The sequence below is a fragment of the Pipistrellus hanaki genome (genome assembly GCF_964339955.1).
Source record: "Pipistrellus hanaki genome assembly, chromosome: 5".
Taxonomy (NCBI): domain Eukaryota; kingdom Metazoa; phylum Chordata; class Mammalia; order Chiroptera; family Vespertilionidae; genus Pipistrellus; species Pipistrellus hanaki.
In genome coordinates, this window is record NC_140507.1 from 87,823,111 (window position 1) to 87,846,426 (window position 23,316).

Genomic DNA, 23,316 nt, shown 5'->3' on the forward strand with positions numbered 1-23,316 from the left:
TGGGTAACTTTTACACCTCTGGAAGCACCTTTATTTCAGTACCTAACATATTTATATTATACTAGGGAAATCTGTGCACTGGGGAGGGGTCCCTCAGCCCAGCCTGCTCCCTCTTACATACTGGGAGCCCTCGGGGGATGTCCTACTGATGGCTTAGGCTGCTCCACGTTGGGAGCGGACCTAAGCCACAGTCTGGCCTCGCTTTGCATGAGGTGACTGGGGTGATCAGGGGAAGGTGCCAGCCCCATCACCCTCTGCTGCAGCCGCCAAGATATTTTCATCAATACGGACTCCAGTCCCTTCACCATGAAAAAATGACAACTTTCTTTAGGCATTTTCAAGATATGACATTTCTTTCTTTTCTTTTTATCCTCACTTAAGGATATGTTTCCATTGATTTTTTCCCCCCCTTCCCTCCGATCCCTGGCTCAGCCCCTACCCAAACCTAAAGCCTCCACCTAAGACCATCAGAAAACACAGATGTTTACATTACGATCCATAACAGTAGCAAAATTACAGTTATGAAGTAGCAACGAAAATAATTTTATGGTTGGGGGTCACCACAACATGAGGAACGGTATTAAAGGGTCGCGGCATTAGAAAAGTTGAGAACCACTGGGTTAAACAGTGGGATGGGATTCACTGCACTCTTTTCCATCTCACCCCCCTGCTGCTTTAACAACTTCAGGATGATTTGCACTAAGTAGTCTCTAGTTAGTGGAAAGTTGAATTAGGATTCCTCTCTCCCCCTTTCCTGTTCCTCTCTTCATTCTTTTGTGAGAAAGAGGGGTTTTAACCCTTTGATCTCAAGATAATATCCTGCTAAAAGCCCCTGCAAAGCTTTTGGCTTTATTTTCCTTTCTCAGTTTCCTATTCCTCCTGCCCTGAAATTTTCCTAGCTTATTATTACCCTATAACAAAATCCTTCTCTTTTCGCTTCTCAATCCATAATTTCTCCTTCCTCTCCTTTAAGCCTATCTTCTGACACTTAATTTGGCCTAAAGATTTAGAGCCTCTTATAAATTTGGAGTCATATAGTATTTTGTGTCTGGCCCTTTTGATCAGTATTATGTTTGTGTAGATATAAGTTGCTCACTTTCATTGCTAGAAATGTTCTTTTGTATTAGTACTATACCACAATTTACCTATTGTGTTGTTTCATTTATGACTGTTAAGAAGCTGCTGTGAACATTCTTGATGATGTGTTTTTGATAGACATTTATGAAATTACTGTGTCATGGGATAGGTATTCATTTTTAGGAGACAGCACAGTAAACAGTGGTTCTGTCTATTTTACTCTCATGCACAATAAGTGAAATTTCCAGCTGTTTCACATCTTTGCCAATGTTTTATATTGTCACTTATTTTAAAATTTCAAACATTTTGGAGGTTATAAGTGCATCTTATTGTGGTTTTAATTTGTATTTTTTCTCAGAGTTTTGAATATGAACTCTTTGTCAGTTATATTTATTTGAAGTATCTTCCATTTTATGACTTGGCCTTTCATTTTTCTGAATGGTATATAATTTGACAAGTCGATGTTATTAATATTAATATAATCCAATATATGAGTGCTTTCCTTAGGTTTACTGCCTTTTCTGTCCTGTATAGGAAATATTTTTTATCCCAAGGTCTAATCTGGCCACGCAGTATATATCCCATTATCTTTTAGAGCTGTGCTTTTCTAGTAGTCACTAGCTCCACTAGTATAAATTGAAATTAAAGTTTACTTTCTTAGTCACAGAAGCCACCTTTTAGGTGCTCAAGCAACCACATGTGGCTAGTGGCTATCATTTTAGACAGTACAGATATAGGCTCTTGTCATCACTGCAGAAAGCTGTCTTTGACAGTGTCCTAAAACCTAATTATTGAACATTTCACATTTATATTTTATTTACTTGGCGTCAGTTTACATGAATAGTTTGAGATAGTAAGGGGGGGGGGGGGTGTCAAGATTTATTTTCTTACATATGATAGCCAGTTCACTGAAAGCCATTCAGTGAAATGACCATCCGGGCTCACCAATGCCACCTTTACCGTAATTCAGGCCTGTTTTGGGTTTTCTGTTCCATGGTATATTTGCCGATCCATGTGTGAGTACCACACTGTCTTCATTACTTTGCTTTTAAAGTGACATAGTATTTCTTTATATATTTATGGATTCTTTTTGCATCTGTGTTGAAATGTGTAATTTTGTTTTTGTGTACGTGAAGGAGTCTGTGCTCATCTCATTGTGCCCTACTTTTTTTCAATAAGAACTGTGTTCAAGATCCTCCTGTCTTGCTATGTGTGCATCTAACCCATTCCTTCTCTTTGCTGCACCATACTCCATTTACCATGTTAATCCCAGCCTCTCTTTACCATACCAGCACCACCATTTATTTGTTCTTTTTGCTATAATTTTTATGCATGTATAAAATCTTTATTGGAAGTCTGTTATATCCCAGACACTATCACATGTTAGGGGTAAAAAAATAGACCCCTACTTAGTGATTATAATGCCAAGCTAAGAAAAAAAGGCAAAGAACTGTGCAAGAAAACCCAAATATGAGGCATTTTAGAATGTATCAAGTCTCTAGTTGTAGGAGAATTTTTAGAATAAAAACAAAAAAGCCTTCTTTGACTTTGCTGCATTCTTATTTGAATGACACAGTAAGGACATGAGAGTATGCTCACTGTGCTTAGTTCATACTGATAGCAGCAATGTCATGATCATTATAATGTGAACACCCCTCCCCACGCTTTAGGAGAGATCCTACTGCTGGATGTAGGTCCAGCTCTCTGTAATCCACTCAGTCAGTTCCCATTCATGCATCCCTTTTGGCCTCTTCCATTTATGGCTGCTGCTGTCATCTCTGCTGTTAAGTCTTTTTTCTTGTCAATTTGTCTTTAGAAATCCTTTTTACTGTAATGTTTAGCAAAGTGTCAGGAGAGCATAGGTGTTAATACATGAGCCCACTGTAGAAGTTTTAACCTTTAGGCATAATTTCTTCCTTGTGTGATAGTCCCCCCCCCCCCCCCCTACAAAGAAACTGCTTCTTGCACCCCACTGTGAAATTCACAAACACCTCCATAATTTTGTTTAGATCCATGTTGTTATTCCTGATTCTTTAGGATTCTTTTTCTGTTTTAGGAAATATTTTCATAAGTTTGTGCTTTTCTTCACTTACCAAAAAAAAAAAAAAAAACTCTGTAGACCCAGTTTTTAAATATAGAATGGTATGCGCTTGCTCTTGGTTCCTTATATTGCCTACCATTTTTATATGGACCGTAATTTCTGCTTTGGGCTAAAGTTTCACTTACATAAGTTACTTGAAGGTAGAGATTCTATGTCATTAAATCTGTAGCTCTAGGAAAGACCTAATGTATATAGACTAGTTTCTTGCTAAATATAAAGCACAATATTCATATTAAAAATTGAATCGCTATTATTACAGTTTCTTAGAGAGTAAATGACAAACGTTTTGAGACTGAGTGAGTAATTAGAGGGGAGATTTCTGGAATTTCTTTTAAAGTGGTATTACTGTATGCGTATATAATGAATTTGGGTTATCTAATTTGGTATGAGGTTATGGTAATGAGATTAAGGTTCTTTTTAAAAATTTTACACCTTTCACACACACTGCATTCTTTTACAGAAATTTTTGTTTAATTGATTGATTTTAGAGGGAGAGAGAGACATCAATTTGCTGTTCCACTCATGCCTGCATGTATTGGTTGCTTCTTGGATGTGCCCTGACTGGGGATCAAACCTACAACCTTGGCACATCATAACACTCCAACCAACTGAGCTATCTGGCCAGGGCTGCTCTGCATTCCTAATATTGGCAAATCCACTCTATAACAATCGGTACTGCTATCAGAGAGTCCAGACAGAATTGTAACCATGAATGATCAATCCAGATAATCAAGCTGCTGGAAAAAAACAACCCAAAACATTATATTTTCAACGTGTGATGATAAATAAAGTTTTCTTTTTGTATGGAGACTAATAACTAATGAGCTATTCTTATTAACAAGTAGTGTTAAATATTTTATCTGATAATTCACTTTTATTTAAAATCACTAACAATATCTTTTCAATGATTTTTCCATAGGTTCTTTTTTGAACTAGACTTTGAATGTTTTGTGTTTTTTTTTATTTTTTTAATGGAAAGATTTTGAATCGTGATGATAGGTTAAAGATAAAATTCTGAACAGTTAGAATTCTCACTTTTGCTAAGGTATTAGTGTTAACTAAAGAAGTTCACAAGTAGTCTCTTTATCTAATAACTTAAAACTATGTTCATACTCACTGATAGTAAATGAAATAAATTACTGGTGTGTTCTAGGCTCGTAATATAAAGAGGATAATTTCAGGACTGTAAGCAGTTGTTGATGGGGCTGTGGGATGAGGTTTGCTGAATAACTCTCAATGTGGACTTAATGCGTATCAGACCTCTATAACTGCCGTCTTGGATGGGAGGTGGGGTCAAATGGTGCAGTGAAACTACCTAAAGACAGGCAGGAGAAAGAGAAAGGAAGAGCCAAAACCGGTTTGGCTCAGTAAATAGAGCGTCGGCCTGCAGACTCAAAGGTCCTGGGTTCAATTCTGGTCAAGGGCATGTACTTTGGTTGCGGGCACATCCCCAGTGGGGGATGTGCAGGAGACAGCTGATTGATGTTTCTCTCCCTTCGATGTTTCTAACTCTGTCCCTCTACCTTCCTCTCTATGAAAAATCAATAAAATATATTTTTTAAAAAGAGAGAGAAAGGAAGAGGACAATATATCATCTATACTAATAAAAGGGTAATATACTAATTAGACCGGATAGACTGGACGCTCTTCTTGACAAAGCCAGGTCCTGGGTGATGCTGTCCTGGGTCCCAGGTGCCTGTGGCTGGCCAGAGAAAGGAAAGCCTGGGTCCTAGGTATGGGGGTCGAGGCAGAGGCTATAGGGACAATTAAGTAGGCAGGTGAGTGGTTGGGGGCAATCACGCAGGCAAGCAGTTAGGAGCCAGCGGTCCCGGATTGCAAGAGGGATGTCACAGGATTGGGCCTAAACCAGCAGTCAGACACCCCCTGAGGGGTCCCAGATTGCGAAAGGGTGCAAGCCGGAACTCCCCTCCCTGCCCCCCCTGCACGAATTTTGTGCACCGGGCCTCTAAAATACACACACACACACACACACACACACACACACACATATAAAAGCCTAAGTGACTGAAAGACCAAATGACAGATGTTCAATGCACAGGATCAGGCTCCCTCCTGTCTGGATGGGGCCTGTGGGGATCAGGCTGAAACCTGCGATCCGAGGGACCCCATTCGTGCACCGAGCCTCAAGTATTTTATAACTGATTGAGACTTAACTCTAAAGTGGACAGTGAAAGGAAGTGTGCCTCAGTCAACCCTTTCTTTCTTTCTACAACAACGAATGGTCTATTACAGCAAAAACAAAAACTATATTTTAGGGTTGCATTTAGAAGCAAAATGTATGTAAATTATAGAACAAATGCTGGGAGGAAGGAAATTAAAGTGTACTGCACTGCCAGTGTGGCTCATTGGTTGAGCATCGACCAATGAACCATGAGGTCATGGTTTGATTCCTGGTTTCAGGCTCGATCCCCAGTAGGGGGTATGCAGGAGGCAGCTGATTAACAATTCTCTCTCATCATTTTTTAAAATATATTTTTTTATTGATTTCAGAGAGGAAGGGAGAGGGAGAGAGAGAGATAGAAACATCAATAATGAGAATCATTGATCAGCTGCCTCCTGCATGCCCACACTGGTTACAGAGTCAGCAACCCAGGCATGTTCCCTTGACCAGAATCAAACCTGGGACCCTTCATTCTGCAGGCCGACACTTATCCACTGAGCCAAAACAACCAGGGCATCATCATTGATGTTTCTGTCTCCCTCTCCCTTCCTCTCTCTGAAATCAATTTTTTTTTAAAAGTTATACTGTAGATTAGTCAGGCTGTGATAAAGATGTATATTTTAAAACTTATAAGCCAATATTAAACACAACAAAATAATAAAAAATTATATAAAGACCAAATAAAAAGACAAAATAGAAAGAAAAGGTATCCATGAGATCACAATAAAATTAAAAACTGAATAGTAAAGAAAGGAGTTCTTTCTAATATAAAAAGCCAGCTAATTGTAGAAACAAGAAGAAACGTTTTTTTAAATTACCATTTACAATTACTCTAGCAATAATTGTTTCAGTAAGAATTATGAATGGTAGAACTAGTCAGTGAAAGTTTTAAAATAGTCTGTAGTGTCAAAGCATCTCCCTCAAGATAATTATTCATTACAAAGAGAAAAAATACTAATTTCCCAGTAGATACACCTCATAGACACTACCTGAAACAAGAAAAGTTAACATCACCCATGCTAGATCACATCAACACCATCACCTGCCTCCTAACATGCACTGGGATAAATACATCCTTTTTGTGATATTCCTCCCCAAAGTGCCTAACTTGTATTTAATAATGGGGACATCGGACAAACCCAAATAAAGGGACAGTGCAAAATAAACTGTTCTGGGCTTCTGAAAAATGTCAGCGTCATAAAATACTAAGACAGACCCAGAAACTATTACCAAAAGAGATATGACAACTGAATGTAAGGTATGATGCTGGCTTTTCTTCTGTAAAAAGACATGGGGACCATTGGAAAAACCTGAGAATTTGTTAACTGGATTGTACTACAAGAGAATAGAGAATGACTTTGTTTTTAGAGAGAGAATATAAAGGGCAGATGGGAGAGAAGGAAACAAGAAAAAGGAAATGGGAAGGGAGAAGGGTGAGAACAAGAAAGCAGGTGTGATGGAGAAAGGGGGGGGCGGATAATTAGGGAGAGAAATGGGGAAAGGAGGAAGGGAGGAGAAAGATGAAAGCCATGTATAAACAAAGTGCAGTAAAACATTAATGCAGAAAATGTTTACAGAATTTGGGTATGGTGGAGTAAAGAACTCAGTCTTGCCCAAGGACAGTAATTGTCTTTGCCTTCACCTTCTTGAAGGCAATCTGTACCTGATTGGACTGTCTTTGTTCAGGCTGTTTCTGGCAAACTTTTCTCATTTAATCTTCACTTTTTATTTTTAATTTTTTTAAAATATATTTTATTGATTTTGTACAGAGAGGAAGGGAGAGAGATAGTTAAAAACATCGATGACGATGAGAGAGTCATCGATCAGCTGCCTCTTGCACACCCCCTACTAGGGATATGCCCGCAACCAAGGTACATGCCCTTGACCGGAATCGAACCCGGGACCTTTCAGTCCCCAAGCCGATGCTCTATCCATTGAGCCAAACCGGTTTCGGCTAATCTTTACTTTTTAGATGAGCCCCCTTATTAAGGATGCTCAGGTGTTTTTTATCAGTTTGAGTTGGTACTATCCTACCTAATAAAAGAGTGATATGCAAATTAACCATCATTCCGCTCAAGCCACGCACACCAGCCAGAGTGCGTATGCAAATTAATCCCGAATGGCTGCAGCCACAAAGAGCAGTTGAGAGGCTTGGGTTTCCCCGGCAATAGAGAAAGCCAAGCTTTGCACACACCCTGGCGGGCTAGGCCTCCACTCAAGGATACAAGGTTTCAATTATAGAAGATAAATCCCAAGAAAAATGGCAGCAGCCACAGAGCTGGAGAAAGCCGGCTAGGGTTTCCCTGCAACAGAGGAAGCCAAGCTTTCCACCTGCCCTGGCTGGCCTAGGCCTCCACTCAAGGATACAAAGTTTCAATTATATAAGATACATAAACCCCAACAAAAATGGCTGCCCACCTCCGAGCGGGCAGGAGGCTTGGCTCCGCTCCAGGCTACAAAGTTTCAATTGTTGATGGTAAATAAATTCCAGATACCTGGGGCTCTGTTTGGGTCGCCAGGGGCCATCGCTGGCCTGCCAACCACCAAAGGCCCCTCGCCCAGGTCACCTTACACCCCACCCTGATCCGGGACACCCTTCAGGGCAAACCAGCTGGGCCCCACCCATGCACCAGGCCTCTATCCTATTTATTAAAAGAGTAATATACAGATTGACCATCACTCCAGCACACAAGATGGCTGCCCCCATGTGGTCAAACATCCTGCCCCTATGTGGACACAAGATGGTCACCACAAGATGGTCAGCAGGGGCGGGCACTTGGGGGACCAGGTCTGCAAGGGAGGGCAGTTAGGGGTGACCAAGCCAGCAGAGAAGGGAAGTTGGGGGCAAACAGGCTGGCAGGGGAGCAGTTAGACATCGATCAGGCTAGCATAGGAGTGGTTAGGGGGTGATCAGGCAGGCAGAAGTGATTAGGGGCAATCAGGAAGGCAGGCAGGCGAGCAGTTGGGAGCCAGCAGTCCTGGATTGTGAAAGGGATGTCAGACTGCCCGTTTAGGCAGTTGAACATCTCTCAAGGGGTCCCAGATTGGAGAGGGTGCAGGCTGGGCTGAGGGACACCCCCCTTTGTGCACCGGGCCTCTAGTTTAAAATATAATAATAAATTAATAATCAAATTGATCCATAATTCAGAGTCACTTTTCCTTGTAAATTCAGCTTAATCATTATACTTTATTTAGCTTTTCATTTTATTTTTTTTTCTTTTCCTTGAAAGCCTTTAAATTTTTTTTTTTAGCAACATAATTGTATATGAGATACAGGTAATGAATTAACCAGAACCTGCAAGATCTGTTGGAACTGATAACATTTTACTAGTTTGAAATCTTTCTCAACAGTGGTCCGAATATTTTTGTTTCCATTTTAGAACAAAATCCAGTCTCATAGCAGAGGAGAATATAATGTTTACAGCACCTTTCAGAGCCATGAACCAGAGTTTGACTACTTGAAAAGTTTAGAAATAGAAGAAAAGATCAACAAAATTAGGTGGTTACCCCAGAAAAATGCTGCTCAGTTTTTGTTGTCTACCAATGGTAAGTGTAAATTTTATTTCATGTGCTTTGTATGTACACATACTCTGTAGGATATGTTCCCCTTTTCAAAGAGGGGTAGGTGTTTAGAGATATTTACAAATAGACCTTTGGAAATATTTTTTCCCCACTTAGAATTTAAACTCTTCTTTTATGTCTTTCCTTTTTTTATTGGCATTTAGTTTTTAAATTCTATGAAATAAATTTTTAGGTGTCAAGTTTCTTTTTACACGCGCGCACACTTTGTCATGAAAAGAATGGACTGATTTTCTTTATGCCACTTTGTGGCTTAGACTTGAGCAAGTTATTAATGCCGAGTCAAATTTTTCTAACCTGCAAAGTGGAGATGATAATATCTATATTATCGTATTGTTATGAATAGTAAATGTGAACCCCTAATATACATAATACATGCTCAGTAAATGTTAATTTCCTTTCTTCCCTTCCTCCTTTTTAAGTGTGCTCAAACTCTCCAAAGAGGATTTCAAACAGTAAATTCAAAATGCCCTGTCAAAGAATGGTCTCATTCAAGGATACTCTCTAGGAGGGCATTCTTCATAATCGATCTAGTCCAGGAAGGACACAAACTGGAATTGACACACTGTCTTCTTCCGCACAATCCTGATGGCTTGAAGAAGTTGTTTTCTTAATCTCATTGATCTGCTTTTTTTAAGTCATGGTTAGAATTGTGTGGTGACTCTACCAGAATTTAAACTCCTTTATGACAAGTTAAGAATTGGGTCTTTTTGTTGTTGTTCTAATTTTTTTTTTTTTTTTTCTCATATACTTTGTTTAGCTTTTGGGATCGGGGTCTGAAAAGACATTAAAGTGACTAAGAGTGGCCATAGTCTGTAAAAATAGTCTGGGTGGCCATAGTCTGTAAAAATTTAGATTACATCTTATTTGAGGCACAAGGATTGGGGAAAACCTCATATTTTCTCATATCTTCACTATTGAATAAAAGCAGATATTTAGCAGCTAGACCTTATCATTCTTTGCCATTCACAGAATGTATACTCAGATGATTTCTAGGGTGACACAGTGGGAAATACTGAGTTCCCCCTTCATCCAGTTTAGGTCTCATCACCCTCTGTATCTAGTTCTTTGAAATGCATTTGCCACTCTGACACAATAGATGTGTGCTTCCTATAGCCCAATTTTTTTTTAAATCATCAAGCTGTTCCCTAAGCAGCCCTTAACGTTTGTACCCTCTCCCCCTCTCTTTTTACATAAACTGCATTCCTCTCTCTGATTATTAAAAGAAAAATAAATAGAAATAATGATCTAAAGCTTATAACTTACAGCATCATAGATTGAGGTACTGTGTATACTCGTGTCATATATTGGTTTCTAATTTGGTTCCGTTTTAATTTATGTGGTAAACTAAATTATTTCAAATAGCTTTCAGATACTGCTTTTTTCTTTTGACATCAAGTAGTGCATAATTTTACCATTATATAGTTTCTACTTTTGGAAGTAAATGTTCCAGGGAAGTGTATTGTTAAACATTTCATGTGTGGAGGGGGTGGGGGGTGTTTTTAAATATATTTTTATTGATTTCAGAGAAGGAGAGAGAAAGAAACTCCTGGTTCATAGGTCGATGGTCAGCCACTGAGCAACACTGACCAGGCTAGAATATTTATTCTTAATAATTTACCAGTTCACTTCTTAGTAGCTATATAGTTTGTTTTTATTTTTAAAGGGGAATTTTTGACATATAAGCTGAGGTAGAATAGTGTAATGAAGACCTACATACCCCCCACCCAGCTTCAGTAATTCTTAGTTCATAGCTAATTCTGTTTTTCAGATCTTTCTTCCCCTTTCAGTGTTATTTGAAAGCAGATTCCATTTTGATTTATTTATTTATGAATTAAATCTTAAATAGCTTTCAATTCCCAGCTTATGCTCGTGTGTCTTCCTTGCAGGCTTTCTTGTACTCCTGTGGCTTGAAATAACAAGGCAGTGTATAACCAGATGAGCCTTTCTAGATACTAAACTTTACAAAGGCTCAATACAAGAAAAGAGACTGGGAATTCCAATGGTTAGGTCAGGGTATGTGAATCTATGTAGTACTTCCCTGTAGATAAATCAAAGTGTCTCCCAAATAGGTTTACTTATGTAAATTTGAAAAATGATTGATTGATACTAGGTGTACTGATAATAATGAGGATTTTTTTCAATAGATGGAGTTACACATATGTCGATATATATGCAATTTGATATGTATGCTCTTTTGTTGTATTGACAAGCTTTAAAACATCATATGTCAAATTTGCTGAAGGTGTTAGCATCATAAATATTTTTACACTTAAACATGTTGAAATTCTGTGCCAAAAAAATTTTTTTTTGCGGGAAGTTATAATTCATTAATTTGAAGAAAAGTGCTGCTGAGTACTTCGGGAAGCTTATGGTAAACATGCTCCATCTCAAGATACTTGTGAACACTGTTTAAACACTTTAAAAGTGGTGATTTCAGCCGAAACCGGTTTGGCTCAATAGATAGAGCGTCGGCTTGGGGACTGAAGGGACCCGGGTTCGATTCCGGTCAAGGGCATGTACCTTGGTTGCGGGCATATCCCCAGTAGGGGGTGTGCAAGAGGCAGCTGATCGATGACTCTCTCTCATTGATGTTTCTAACTCTCTCTCTCCCTTCCTCTCTGTACAAAATCAATAAAATATATATTAAAAAAAAAAAAAAAAAAAAAGCGGTGATTTCAATGTGAAAGACAATGTCCAGGTCAACTGAGAAAGTTTAAAGACCAACAATTACAAGCATTATTGGATGAAGATGTGTGTCAAACTCAAAAACAACTTGCAAAAAGATTAAATGTTGCTAAGCAAACAATTTCTGATCATTTACAAACAATGGGAAAGATTTTTAGGGAAGGAAAATGAGTGCCATATCAAATGAACAAAACACAAATGAAAAATTGAAAAGTCATAAGAAAATGTTGCTTTAATGGCACAAAAGAAAGTCTTTTTTGCATCAAATTGTGTCTGGCGGTGAAAAGTGGATTTATTTTGAGAATCCCAAATGCACAAAATCATTGGTTGATCCAGGTCAACCCTCAATATCAACTGCAATGCCAAATTGCTACAGGAAGAAGACAATAATGTTTGGTGGGATCAGGAAGGTGTGTATTATGAGCTTCTAAAACAAGGTGAAACCATTAATACTGATCGCTACCGAGAACAAATAATTAGTTTGAACCATGCTTTGATTGTGAAATGACCAGAATGTTCCAGAAAACACGGCAAAGTAATTTTGCTTCATGATGGCGCACCATCACACACGTTAAAAGATGTTGCCTGGGAAGTATTAACCCACCCACTGTATTCACTAGACCTTGCTCCTTCGGATTACCACTTGTTCTGATTGATGGCACATACACTTTCTGAAGAGCACTTCAAAACATACAAAGAAGTGGAAAATTGGGTCTCTGAATGGTCTGCCTCAAAACGAGAAAAGTTCTATTGGGGTGGTATCCACAAATTACCTGAAAGATAAGAGAAATATGTAGCTAGCAATGGACATTACTTTGAATAAAGTACTTTTGATGTTTCTCTTGAAATTATTGTGTTCTCTTTTATTACAAAATCCACTATTATTAACCTGTACACCTAGTGAATTATTTTAAAGGGCACTACACAGTGAATCATGGGTTTTTATCTGTTTGTTGTAAGTGGTGGTGGTAATGAATATTAAATAAAATACAGGTATTTTAGGGCTGCCTTTATTTTTTATTTTTGTATGCTATAAAAGTAGAGTCCAAGTGGAAGGATTGAACAGGAATGGGAATTTTACAAATTGCTTTGTCTGGGAATGGTGAGATAAAAGGAAGGATGGGAGGAGTAGGACGTGAGCTATATCTGAAGTGTTGTTATTTAAAAAGAAAGAAAGCTATTAAGGGTAAATGTCTATCTATTAAATCTTTACAAGGTTTTGTTTAGTTTTCTCTGAAATATAGAATAATAATACCTCTTCCACCAAATGTGCAATAAAAGGGTCTTGATACTCATAAAAACTAGAGGCCCAACGCACAAAATCCATACAAGAGCAGGCCTTCCTTCCTCTGGTGCCAGCACCGGCTTCCCGTCTGGCACCCAGGACCTGGGTTTCCCTCGCAGCCCAGATTCGTCTGGTCTAATTAGCATATTATGTTTTTATTATTATAGACTAGAGGCCCGATGCACAAAATTCGAGCAAGAATAGGCCTTCCTTTTCCCAGTTGCTTTCCCAGGACACCGGGCTTCCTTTGAAGCCCCGGGTTTATCCGGAAGGTTGTCCAGAGGGCATCTGGTCTAATTAGCATATTATGCTTTGTTATTATAGATTAGGAATTCCTGTGGGAGAATGATAGAAAATATGACCCAACATTTTCGTTTTGATTCACCATAATTAATCTTACTTCCATTCTTGCATTGACTTTCTATGATCATAAACTGTTTTTTCCCAGATCATTTTTACTTTATAGTCATCTCATAACTTTAATTCACTTGATGTTTCCTCAAGTTATTTTATTCTTTTCTTTTTTTACCTTTTTTCCCCTTTCTTAGAATTTTCCTAGATTCCTCCACATTACAAAAAGGTCCACTTGTAATCTGTTGACCATGGATGGATGGGTCTTGAATATAAGAGTGATAGTTCACTCATAAATGAGTTGCCTCTTAACAGGTTGTTAATAAGATTTTTTATCTTGTTTAAAGCTGCATTCCCACAAGAGGAAGCTTAGTAGCCTGGTTTTACCTGCCCCGACCCTCTGTTTATCAAGAGATACACATGGACCTTTGGACTCCTTGACTTTGAAGACCTTTGGACTTTTTGTGCTCTTAGGGTTGACAATTAGGGACTCACCATAGAGCAGTAGCTCTTAAATTTTTGAAAGTAACATATCTTTGAGAATCTCCAGTCCCTTCACAAAACAGTTGTGTATAAAAGAACATAATCTTGCCGAAACCAGTTTGGCTCAGTGGATAGAGCGTCGGCCTGTGGACTGAAGGGTCCTGGGTTCGATTCTGGTCAAGGGCATATACCTTGGTTGCTGGCACATCCCCAGTAGGGGGTGTGCAAGAGGCGGCTGATCGATGATTCTCTCTCATTGATGTTTCTAACTCACTATCCCTCTCTCTTCCTCTCTGTAAAAAATCAATAAAATATATATTTTTTTAAAAAATGTAATCTTGCATGCACTTTTATGAAGTTGATCAGTATCTCCATCTATAAGCCAAGGACTCCAGATTAAGTCACTTCCAAAGAATATATAAATGAAAAAATATTTTTAATTTTAAATCATACTTGTTAAAATATTATTTTATATCCAGCCTGCCTTATTCCCAAGCACTGCACTAAAATTTTATAGTACTTCTGTATCCTGTCCTTGTTTATGCTATTTAAAAAAATGTTTTATCCTCATATCACAAATTTTATCACTTTAAAATTTTTGAAGTTTAATTTGTTTTTCAAGATACCTGATTTTTTATAATTTTTAGTATTTTCTTCTGATAGCATATTGGGAACCACAGATGAATTTCATCTCATTTGAAAGTTTAATAAGTATATTGTAATTTCTTTATCTGGACCTCTAAGGTAGATGAATTTCAACAGGCCATAAGACAGTCATGGCAGGCATCCTCATCATTTTTTAAATTTTTTTTTTTTTAATTTATTTCAGAGCTGAAGAAGAGGGGTAGAGATAGACATATTAATGATGAGAGAGAATCATTGGTCTGCTGCCCCCTGCATGCCTCACACTGGGGATTGAGCCCACAACCTAGGCATGTGTCTTGACCAGGAATTGAATCACGATCTCCTAATTCAGAGTTTGATGCTCAGCCACTGAGCCATGCCAGTTGGGCCATCCTCATCATCTTCAGATGATAATTTCTCCCAAAATAATAGAATTTAGGCTTGATTCATTTATATTACATATTTGGAAATTAAGTATTCTAGAGAATATAATAATGTATATAAATTACATAAATAGCACATAGAAAACACATAACTGAATTGCAAATAACTAGAAACAGGATTACATAGGGCACATGTGTCAAACACAAGGCCCGCGGGCCAAATCCAGCCCGCCAGGCCTTGCAATGTGGCCCGCACCGCGCTGTCATCACTGCACTCCGCTGTCAGTTTATGACATTGTCAGTTTATGACTGTTCAGTAAACCATTCGGCCCGCGATTTAGGCTGGATTTTAGATTTTGGCCCCTTCTCTGATTGAGTTCGACACCCCTAACATAGGGTTTAGATGAAACTAGATTACAAATTAGAGTTAGCTGGGTGGGTTTTTTGTTGTTGTTGTTTTCCTATTTAGACTTCATCTTTGCAGAGGGCATCCACAGGAGGCAGCTGGCATGCTTTTCTCCACCGGGCAGAGAGGTGGCCAGGCTAGAGGAGTCCCTGCTACCCCTCTGTATGACAGAGTTTTATAAAGTGTCTTTATACATTATTTTTAAAAATTATATTATGCTCATTTGCTTTTGAAAGACCATTAAGAATGTGATAGTGTTATATGAATGCAATTTTAGAAAAAATATTAAATAAGTGGGAGAAAAGGGTCGCTTCTTATAGGAGGAGTAGAGGCCTGGCACATGAAATGCGTGCATGGTTATGGTCCCTAGGCCTGGCCTGGGTTCAGGGCCATCTTCCCTGGCTGCCAAAGCCAGCCCCACCCCCAGCTGCCACCCATCCCTTTTGCCATCGGGTTATTGGAGCCTGCTGGCCAGGGGGAGGAACTGAGAGGTTGGTCATTCCCGCCCCTCCCACAGGTTGCCTTCTGTGTGTGAGGCAACTGGTGGGGCAGGGGCCTTGGCCTGGTGCCACTCACATCCCCCCACACCCATCCCCGGTTCTCCATTAGCCATCAAGCAATCAGAGTCTGCCAGCCAGAGAAAAAAACCAAGAGATGGTCAGTGTGCCTCATAGTGACTGGTTGAGCAGTCGTTCCAGGTTCTGGTCATTCCGCCGTTGGGGTCAATTTGCATATTTTCCTTTTATTATATAGGACTAGAGGCCTGTTGTACAAAATTTGTGCGCAGGGGCGGGTCCCTCAGCCTGACCTGCACCCTCTCCAATCTGGGAGCCCTTGGAGGGTGTCCAAGCAGGATAGGCCTAAACTTTCAGTTGGACATTCCTCTCGCAATTCGGGACCTCTGGCTTCTAACCGCTCACCTGCCTGCCTGCCCTAACCACTCTGCCTGTTGGCCTGATTCCTCTAACTCCCCTCCCCTGACAGCCTGGTCACCCCTAACTGCCTTCCCCTGCTGGCCTGGTCACCCCTATTTTTTTTTTTTTTTTCAAACTTATCCCCTTCACACACATTGTATTTGATTTTCTTATTGGTTTCTCCCTGTCACACAAATTTTCTCTCTCCTTTATGTAACACTTTTTCCTACTGACTCATCATTTATAAACTTTTCTTTCCTCTTTATTTCCTACTTCTTTTCCATCATTCTTCTTCCCATCTTTATTCTACCCTCCCTCCCTCTCCACATTCCTTTTTTCTTCTATCTTTACTCCTATTTTCCCTCCCCTTTTCCTTCCTTCCCTCCTTGATTTTTTTCTTCACTTCTTCCCTCAGATCTGCTTTGCCCCCTTCCCCATTTCTTCCTCCTTCATATTCTCCTTTAAGCTCTACCAGCTCCCTTTTAAATTTTTCTTCCATCTATCTTTCTCTCATTCACATTCCTCTCTACTTACTTCCACTGTTTTAATATATATCTACTTGCCTAATCACTATCATTTTTTTTTTCTGACTCCTATTTTTAAAATCAGTCCCCAGTACATACTATACTTGATTTTCATTATAGCACCTACAATTCACTCACACATCCTCTTCTTTAACTCTGCTCTCTACTGACTCCTTTATAAAGTTCTTCCCTCCCTCCTTTCCTTCTTAAAGCTTCCATTGCGAGAGGGGGCGTTAACCCCCCAGCCCAGGGCTCAGCCGCGGCCAGGTATTTGTCAACCCCAACCCCCTCCTCCAGCCCTCCTGCCACTATCCTGCTCCCATTCTCTGCCCGGGATGCCAGGTCCAGCAAGGGTGGCCGAGGCCCACAAGGCCCGGGCAGTGCTGCTGTGAAACAGGAGCGCCTCTACCCAGAAGGCCTCGGATCGTCCTCCACTCTGTCCTGGACCCATGGGCACCTCCCAGCCTATGGCCGCCACTGCCCTCCTCCCACATCTGCACCCACCCCTTGCAGGGTGCACCTGCTCTGGCACACCCCCACCCCTGGTTGCCACCCCTTCCGCGCAGTTTTCTTCCCCTCCTATTGTATTCTATCCCACCCTGGTCCTTGCAGCTGCCTGAGCAGAGGGCAGGGATGCAGCCTGGTGATCCAGTCGTGACCCGTGACACTGTAATGAACAAATTTGCATATTTCTCTATTATTAGATTAGATGGGATTAGAAATAGTATGTGGGTGGATACTTCTTCCTACAAGAAGTGTAACTTAGTTCTCCCTTTAAGTGTGGACTGGACTTAGTGACTCACTTCCAAAAAATAGAGTATGGGAAGGTGAATGAAGAATTGTAACTGCAGTGGAGAAACTTGGCACATCTGCCTTAACCAAGTAATTAAAGCAGAAATGTCCTGTTGACAGTATGTATGCCTTCACTTTAGTGCTCTTCCTAAAAATCCATGATTATTTTGATCATAAAACAACAGCTAACCTACCTTTTTGAGGGACATCCTACAAAATGTCTCACCACTGCTCAGAACTGTATAAAAATAAAGTCTGAGGAATTGTTAAGTCACAGAGTCTGAGACTTGATGACTAAAGTGTTGTTTGGATCCTGGGTGAGATCCTGAAACAGAAGGGAAGTTAATAGGAAACCTGGTGGAATCTGAGTGAAGTCTGGAGTTTGGTTAGTGGGAATGTACCAGTACAACGTTAATTTCTTAGTTTTAAGGAATGCACCAGGTTGCCTAAAATGTTAACTGAAGAAACTGTGTGAATAGTGTATGGAAACATGTGCTGTCTTTGTAACTTCTCTGGAAATCAACTTAATTCCAGAATAGAAGATTATTTTATATATTCTTGATACATAAGAATCTTGACTTGAAGGACTTGAATCAGTCAAATCTGACTCCTTATGGATTGCTAATCCAATGGGGAAATACAGATTTAAACAGGCGGCCAGGCCTGTAAAGGAATTGCGGGATCTGCTACTGCGGTAATAGTTAGGCTATATTAACCATTTTTGTTGTTTGTTCTCTGTTGGAAAATTAAGTATTGAGCATATAAAGATATATTTTTTCATGTATGTATAGACATATATGTATTTATATACCCATATAACTTTTCCCCCTCTGGCTTTATTTAGTTTTAAACAGTAAGGACCTGGCTATGACTTGATTCTAATAGCAAATGCAATTTTATGAATTTGATTAACATAAAAGTGCGATATCTATACTGTTTTTCCCAGGTGATAAGATAGGGGATTTTATTCTTGGGATATTTTCTTTCCTTTTTTTAAAAAAAAAAATCCTTACCTGAGGTTATGCTTTTATTAATTTTAGAGAGCAAGGAAGGAAGAGACAGACAGCGATCTCAATTGGTTGCCTCCTGTATATGCCACCTTGGGGTGGAATCCACAGCCTTTTGGTGTACAGGGTGATGCTCCAGCCAACTGAGCCACCTGGCCGGGGAATTCTTGGGATCTTTTAGATGAAATATGAAAGGGCATGTTTAAATATACCTTAAAAGTGGTGGTGTTGTTTTTTTCTTATAAGTATTACTCCTTTTTTGAGGACTTTATTCTTTGTCTCCCCAGATAAAACTATAAAACTTTGGAAAATCAGTGAAAGGGACAAAAGACCAGAAGGGTATAACTTGAAAGAGGAAGATGGAAGGTATAGAGATCCTACTACAGTCACTACACTACGAGTAAGTACATAATGTATGTGGGTGAGTTTTAAATATTTTTATTGATTTTTAAAGAGAGGGGTAGAGAGAGAGAGAAACATCAAAATGAAAGGGGACCATTGATCGAGGGGATCAAGCCTGCAACCCGGGCATGTGCCCTTTGGTGCATGGGACAACACCCAGCCAACTGAGCCAAACCGGCGTTTTGTACTCATATTATATATTTTAGATCCTGAGCAGAACTTAAATAGGAATAATTGCAATTTGCCCCGTCCCAGCAATTCCATAACTAGATAAGACACTAAAAACTCTCATTTCAAACATAGAGGTTGCACTGTGGCCAAGGGCAGAACCAGGATTCTAGACAAGACTGATAGGTTCTATACCATATTCTCCATCGCTCTTATGGTTTGAATATCAACTATTACAAACTTAAATTTCAAGATTACTTTTTCTTGGAGATGAAAAAAGTAGAAATGGACCAAATCTCGTTGCAACTTAAAAACAAACAAAAACAAAAAAACACACCAAGAATTAGACACACTGGGCTAATTTCTTTTTTAACCACTTTAATTTAATCCATAAACATTTTATTAGCTTTGCAAGTCTTTTTTTTGTTAATCTTCACCCGAGGATATTTTTCCATTGATTTTTTTAGGGAGAATAGAAAAAAGAGAGAAACACACATAGATTGGTTGCCTCCTGCACAAGGCCCTGGGCCAGGTAGCCTGCAACCAAGGTATGTGCCCTTGACTGGAACCCTTTGATCTGCAAGCTCTATCCACTGAGCCAAACCCACTGGGCTGCAAGTCTTTTAAGCAAAGATTGGAACTAGGAAGAATGGCAAATCTTTATAGTATTGCTACCTGTAAAAGAAGATAAGTTATTCAGATTGTTCAGTTTTTTTCCCATTTCAATACTTTATAAGATGAATATCAGTTACTTTTTAAAACTAAATTTGTGTAATGTTGTACTGTTTTATAGTTCCTCAGAAACTGTAGAAATGAAGTGCTCTGAATCTTAGGTGCTATTGTATACAATGAACATTTGTAATGACTTTTTCATGTGTCTTATTAACAGGTGCCAGTCTTTAGGCCCATGGATCTAATGGTTGAGGCCAGTCCACGAAGAATATTTGCCAATGCTCATACATATCACATCAACTCAATTTCCATTAATAGTGATTATGAAACGTATTTATCTGCAGATGATTTGAGGATTAATCTTTGGCATCTGGAAATTACAGATAGGAGTTTTAGTATCCATTTGGTTTCTCTCTTCTGGTTTTTTTTTGGGGGGGGGTGGTATTAAATCAATATAAATGTTTCTTCAAATCCCACTTTTATTGTTTATATTATCCTGAATATTTTCTGTGCACATACAAGTATGTGATATATAAATATATATGCCTGGCATACACATATACTATAGGTATATAGAGAGAGAATGAGAAAGAGGTATATATAAATATACTCATTTTTAAGTATGTTTTAAAAATAAAATGTTAGCTATATGGAATTACGCATTTGAAATGGGTGAATTGTATGTATGTGAATTAGATTTCCATAAAGCTGATTTTTTGTTTTTCTTTTTTAAGGTAAAATGCTAGCAACTTTTACTACTACTTATATATTTCCAAGTACATATCATTTGAAAAAATTGACACTTTAATTAGAATTCATAATCTGTTAATAGTGTATGAAACAACCAGTGTACTTATACCTTTACCAGTCTAGCTAGTGAAAGTCTTCTTTTGTTGTTTTGATTAGCATTTCTTTCATCATGAGTAAATGAACATTTTTTTTATTATTGATTTTTTTACAGAGAGGAAGGGAGAGAGATAAAAAGTTAGAAACATGGATGAGAGACATCGACCAGCTGCCTCCTGCACACCCCCTACTGGGGATGTGCCCGCAACAAAGGTACATGCCCTTGACCGGAAGCGAACCTGGGACCTTTCAGTCCACAGGCCAATACTCTATTCACTGAGCCAAACCAGTTTTAGCATGAACATTTTTTTTACTTTTTATTTTTCTTTTCTAATTTTTTTCATTAGATTTGTATCTTTTGTTGTTTTTCTTTGTTTTGTTATTAATATAATTTTTATTTATTTCAGAGAGGAAGGGAGAGGGAGAGAGAGATAGAAACATCAATGATAAGAGAGAATCATTGATCAGCTGCCTCCTACACACCTCACAGTGGGATCGAGCCCAAAACCCAGGCATGTACCCTGACCAGAAATTGAACCTTGACCACTGAACCATCTTCGGGCTGTTTTTAAAGCACTTTTATGTTAAGTAAATCAGCTCCATCCTTTGTGGTGCAAATAGTTTTCCCTTTTTTGCTCCCCTTGAAGAGTTTTGTTATGTTGTGTTTGGAATATACACTAAATTTCTTAATATTTAGGAAGATAAACTTACATCAGTCTATTCTTTATGGCTTCTGGGATTCGTATCACATTCAGAAAAACAGACCTCTGCATTCTAAAATGATTTAAGATTTGCCCGGGTTTTCTTCTAAGAATTTTTTTGTGGGTATTAAAGGGATCAGATAAGGTCTAGAATGCAATTCAGAATATTTGTGCTTTGAAAAATGTAAAATTATGTTTGCCCCTTTTTCTAAGTGGAAATTCCTTAATAAAATGCTGTCTAGATATTGTGGATATCAAGCCTGCCAACATGGAAGAGCTAACAGAGGTGATTACAGCAGCAGAGTTCCATCCAAACAGCTGTAACACGTTTGTGTACAGCAGCAGTAAAGGCACTATTCGGTTATGTGACATGAGGGCGTCTGCCCTCTGTGATAGGCATTCTAAACGTAAGTTATTTGTGTCTTTTTAAAAAATATATCATTTTCTGTTTGTCTAAAATCTTTAGCCTCAGACATGGTGATCACATGTACATATGTTTACAAGTCTTAGTTAAACCTGTATGCCCAGGGCTGCCTGTACCCTTTGGAAAATTGATTCTACATGAGGCATCATAGGTTATTCTACTAGAAAAACAAAGAAGGCTTTATCAGGGCATGTCTGTTGATATTTCAGTGGAGATATATGCCTAAATGACCAAACAACTGGTGGACCAGTTGCTATGACATGCACTGATCAAAAGGGGGCAGACACTTAAAGCAGGAGCTGCCCCCTGGTTCAGTGTGATCCCACAGCTGATCTCCCATAGCCCCTCCCTCTAGCTGATCCCCCAACTTTCTCCTTCCTCCTTCCTCCCTCCCCCCTCTCCCACTCCACTGGCCAGCCAACCTCCCACAGTCCCTCTGTATGGCCTGCCAGCCAGGCCAAGGGACCCCACTTTGTGCACAAATTCATGCACTGAGCCTGTGTGTGTGTGTGTAATTGATTTCATAGAGGGAGAGAGAGAGAGAAACATCAATGGTGAGAGCTGCCTCCTGCATGCCCCTCCCCACTGGGGATCAAACCCGGGACCCTTCAGTCCACTGGCTGAACCTCTGTTCACTGAGCCAAACCAGCCAGGGCCCAGTGAATATATTTTTAGTGGACTGTTAATATTTGAGAACTTGGGGTGATGTTCTCCAACCCTGTATTCAGATAGAGCAATTCCTTCCTTCCCCACACCTCCCTTTTCTTCCTATTTTGAGCTTCCTATTCTAAGAAGAGGTTTCCTTTGCTTTAAAAACACACACACACACACAAAAAAAAAAAAAACCCACAAACTTCGTTTTAAATAATAGGTTGCAGTAATTTTACCTGGCCAGTAAAAAAATAAAAGGCTGGTATGAATTTGAATGGTGAGGAGGGTGTGTTTTTGTGCTGACATCACAGTCAAAGTCAGTGAGGTATATGCAGAGCCTACAAACCTGGGCACTGCGGTCTGAAGTCCTGGGTACGTCTGGTTTGCTAAGTTAGCGGGGGACCCTGGAAGTGTAAATCTCTCACGTGTTTTGTTGTAGTGTTTATCTCCTAAGAAATTTTCAGGGAAATTATCTTATAGCCAGAGAGTTGTCAGTTTTTTACTAGGCTGCCATTTTTAGCTGCCTCTTAGGAAATTTGTGAATTGTTTCAAGTGTTTTGTGTAAGCCAGATGATTATACAAATTGCCCTTTTTTTGTGTTCTTGTTTTTAGTGTTTGAAGAACCTGAAGATCCCAGTAATAGGTCTTTCTTTTCTGAAATCATCTCCTCTATTTCTGATGTAAAATTCAGCCATAGTGGTCGATATATGATGACTAGAGACTACTTGTCAGTCAAAATTTGGGACTTAAATATGGAAAACAGGCCTGTGGAAACATATCAGGTATTTGCAGTTTTTTCTTTCAATGATCATACACCCTATTTACTTTGAAGTTTTTATAGAGAAGGATTTTTTACTTTGTGTTAAGCCTAACAGTGCTTGTTCACAGTGAGGCTTTTGATCCACAAGTATTATGCTTTTTCTTATGTTAAATTTATATATGCTTTTATAGGCATTATAGTAGTTCTGCAGTTAAAGTGTGATTATGTTATTGTTTTGGTTCAGTGGTGATAATAGTTTTCCCTGCTTTTGTCTGTTTAAAATGAGGAGGGAAGAG

At 39.1% G+C, this 23,316-nt stretch overlaps 1 protein-coding gene across 1 annotated transcript in view; it reads left to right on the forward strand.

Moving 5' to 3' along the window:
- PPP2R2A (protein phosphatase 2 regulatory subunit Balpha) overlaps positions 1–23,316 on the forward strand; it is an 81,529-nt gene that overhangs the window by 52,530 nt on the left and 5,683 nt on the right. Inside the window, exons 4-8 of the mRNA XM_084884836.1 lie at positions 8,741–8,906; positions 18,684–18,796; positions 19,856–20,033; positions 21,428–21,592; positions 22,873–23,042. Of these exons, the coding sequence (XP_084740962.1) occupies positions 8,741–8,906; positions 18,684–18,796; positions 19,856–20,033; positions 21,428–21,592; positions 22,873–23,042 (792 nt within the window). The remainder of the gene's footprint in view (positions 1–8,740; positions 8,907–18,683; positions 18,797–19,855; positions 20,034–21,427; positions 21,593–22,872; positions 23,043–23,316) is intronic.